The 2480-nt window shown below is 55.0% G+C and overlaps 1 protein-coding gene across 1 annotated transcript in view; it reads right to left on the bottom strand.

Annotated features, from left to right (window-relative positions):
• Nucleotides 1-1537, bottom strand: part of TTC7B (tetratricopeptide repeat domain 7B) — a 248850-nt gene extending 247313 nt beyond the window's left edge. Inside the window, exon 1 of the mRNA XM_045288134.1 lies at nucleotides 1388-1537. Within this exon, the coding sequence (XP_045144069.1) occupies nucleotides 1388-1537 (150 nt within the window). The remainder of the gene's footprint in view (nucleotides 1-1387) is intronic.
• Between the last annotated feature and the right edge of the window lie 943 nt (nucleotides 1538-2480).

Genomic DNA, 2480 nt, shown 5'->3' with positions numbered 1-2480 from the left:
AGGGGAAAGACCAACGGTCGGCTCCAGCATCCTGAGGCCGGCACAGAAACACCCTCAGGGGCGGAAATCGCCAAGGTTACAAGGAAACGGAAGTCAGGTGCCAAGCAGACATCAAAGAATGGTTGAATGGCCAGCTCTGGGTGACATGCGAGGGGGAAGTTTCCCATGAAGTCCCCTTGGATCGTTCACCTCAATCATTTTTCCAAGAGCTCCTCAGACAGTGAGACAGAGGGGTGGGGGCACTCCCCACAGATGATGACCAGAAAGGGGCCAGGAGGCCATTGGTTCCCTGCAGGACCATGACCTTGGGGAGGCAGGGAGAGCGGGACTTCAGGGATGGGGACGTGTCTGAGTCAAGGAAGCTTGCTTGAGTCCCTTAGTATGTATGAGTGTGTGTGTGTGTGTGTGTGTGTGTGTGTGACTGTGTTATGAGTATGTATGACTGTGTGTGTGCATTTGAGTATGTGTGAGCGTGTGTATGTGTGTTTGAGTGTGAGTATATATGTGTGAGTGTGAGTGTGTGAGTGTGTGTGTGTGAATGTATGAGTGTTTGTGTGTATTTGTATGTGTGAGTGTGTGAGTATGTGTGTGTGAATGTATGAGTGTGTTTGTGTGTATTTGTATGTGTGAGTGTGTATGTGCGTGCATAGGTAAGTCTGTGTTAGTGTGTGTGAGTGTGACTGTATGAGTTTGTGATTGTGTATGCACGCATATATGTGTGAGTGTGTATGGTGAGTGTGTGTGAGTGTGAATGTGTGTGTATGAGTGTGTGACTGTGTGTGTGCACGCATGTATGTGTGAGTGTATGTGTGTGAGTCTGTGTGTGAGTGAGTGTGTGTGTGGAGGGGTTGTTGATCAAACAAACGGGGACCCCACTCATGGGAGAAGCCCAGGGAAATTCAGGAAGGAGGGAGGAAGTGGGAAAGGACAGGGAGGCGTGTCCAAGGACAACCAGGATTCGGCAGATGCCCACAGAGCCTGGTGAAAGGATGGTCTTGGAGCCATGCCGGTGAGCAGAAGTGTCCTGGCCAGGTCCCCTCCCACACGGAGGGGCCTCGGCAGGACCTTGTGCGTGAAGTGCCACGTCTCCTTTTCCACAGCAGGTACAGTGTCAGGTTGAGCTCTGGAACCACAGCCCTAGAGCACCTGGCCAATATTAGTGTCGTTTTTCAGGATCGTGTGTCACCGAGATGCTCCTGGGAGAAGCCCTGTGGACCCGAGGCTTCTCCCCACCCAGGGGTGCTGGCCTGCTCCTAACACGTGCTGTGGCCTCCTTTCACACTGAGATGGGAAGATGGACGGTGACCCCACACCCTGGGCATGGAAGCAGCCCGCCCTCTGCCCCCTACCCCCACCCCCGCCCATCCACCCTGGAGGCCCACAGTACCTTGAGGTTCCCTCGGTCCAGGGCGGCAGTCAGATGCTTGCGGACCTCAGTCAGCTGGGGTCGGGGTCCCCGGGGGCTGGCCCCCTGCCGCAGGGGTCGCTCCTTCAGGTACTGCTCCAGCTTGGACTCCCCCAGGAGGAGCTCCGCCATGTCATCTACAAACAGCAGAGGGAGACGCTCAACAGGGGCAAGGCCCAGGCTGTCTGCTGGGCACCACCCCACAGACACAGAGACCGCACACCCAGCCCGCTGAGCCCAAGTGCTGAGGGCCCGGCTAGGCCCTACGGCACATCCTGTCCTTAGACGGGGTCCAAGCGGGCATCATCTGTGTGAAGCCTGTTTATTAGCCAAGAAGATCCCAGCCCTTCGCACGCCAGCAGGTGGCTCAGCCACCACTGTGACAGGTTAACTGACGGGAGAATGACAGGACACGTGAACCAGAGAGTGCTCATGCTCAGGAGAGATGAAGAAGAAGAAGGAGAAGACTAAGGAGAAAGAGGAGGAGAAGAATAAGGAGGAGGAGGAGGAGGAGAAGAAGAAGAGTTGAAGTTGTCAGGCTATAGCCAACAAGGTCTTTATGAACGATGCACAAAGCCTAAGACGATGTATTTCCTAAGAGCGGGCCTTGTGCTGTCTGCCTTCGTACATGGGAGTGGGCTGCAAACTCCAAAGTCACCGCTATGGAGTCAGTTGTGGTCCAGAGCGACCCTGTAGTACGGAGCAGAACTGCCCCTGACGGCCCGAGACTGGAAATCTTCCTGGGAGGGGCGGGTGATTTCAAACTGCTGATCTTGCTGTCGGCAGCCCAACGCATAACCCAGTTCGCCCAGACCGTTCTAAGTACACCCAGCACGGGCAACCCTTTCTGTCGGGGCTGGGAGTCTCCTTGATGACCGTACAAAGCAGGTTTAAAAAGTCTACAGAGAAACCCTCCGATCCCATTCAAATCCACTAGCTCTGGGGGCTGGGAGAGGTGGCCTCGGCTAAGGGGAGGAGCCAACATGGGCTTGATCTTGAACTTTCTGGTCTTGGTAAGGAGAAGGGGCTTGCCTATTAGTTAGTTGCATGCTTTCAACTGGAGTAACGATCAGCG

The sequence above is a fragment of the Echinops telfairi genome, unplaced genomic scaffold (assembly GCF_000313985.2).
Source record: "Echinops telfairi isolate 266 unplaced genomic scaffold, ASM31398v2 ScPeMD7_18;HRSCAF=68, whole genome shotgun sequence".
NCBI lineage: Eukaryota > Metazoa > Chordata > Mammalia > Afrosoricida > Tenrecidae > Echinops > Echinops telfairi.
Note: the sequence above shows the minus strand (reverse complement) of the source record. Positions and strands in the feature narration are given on the sequence as shown.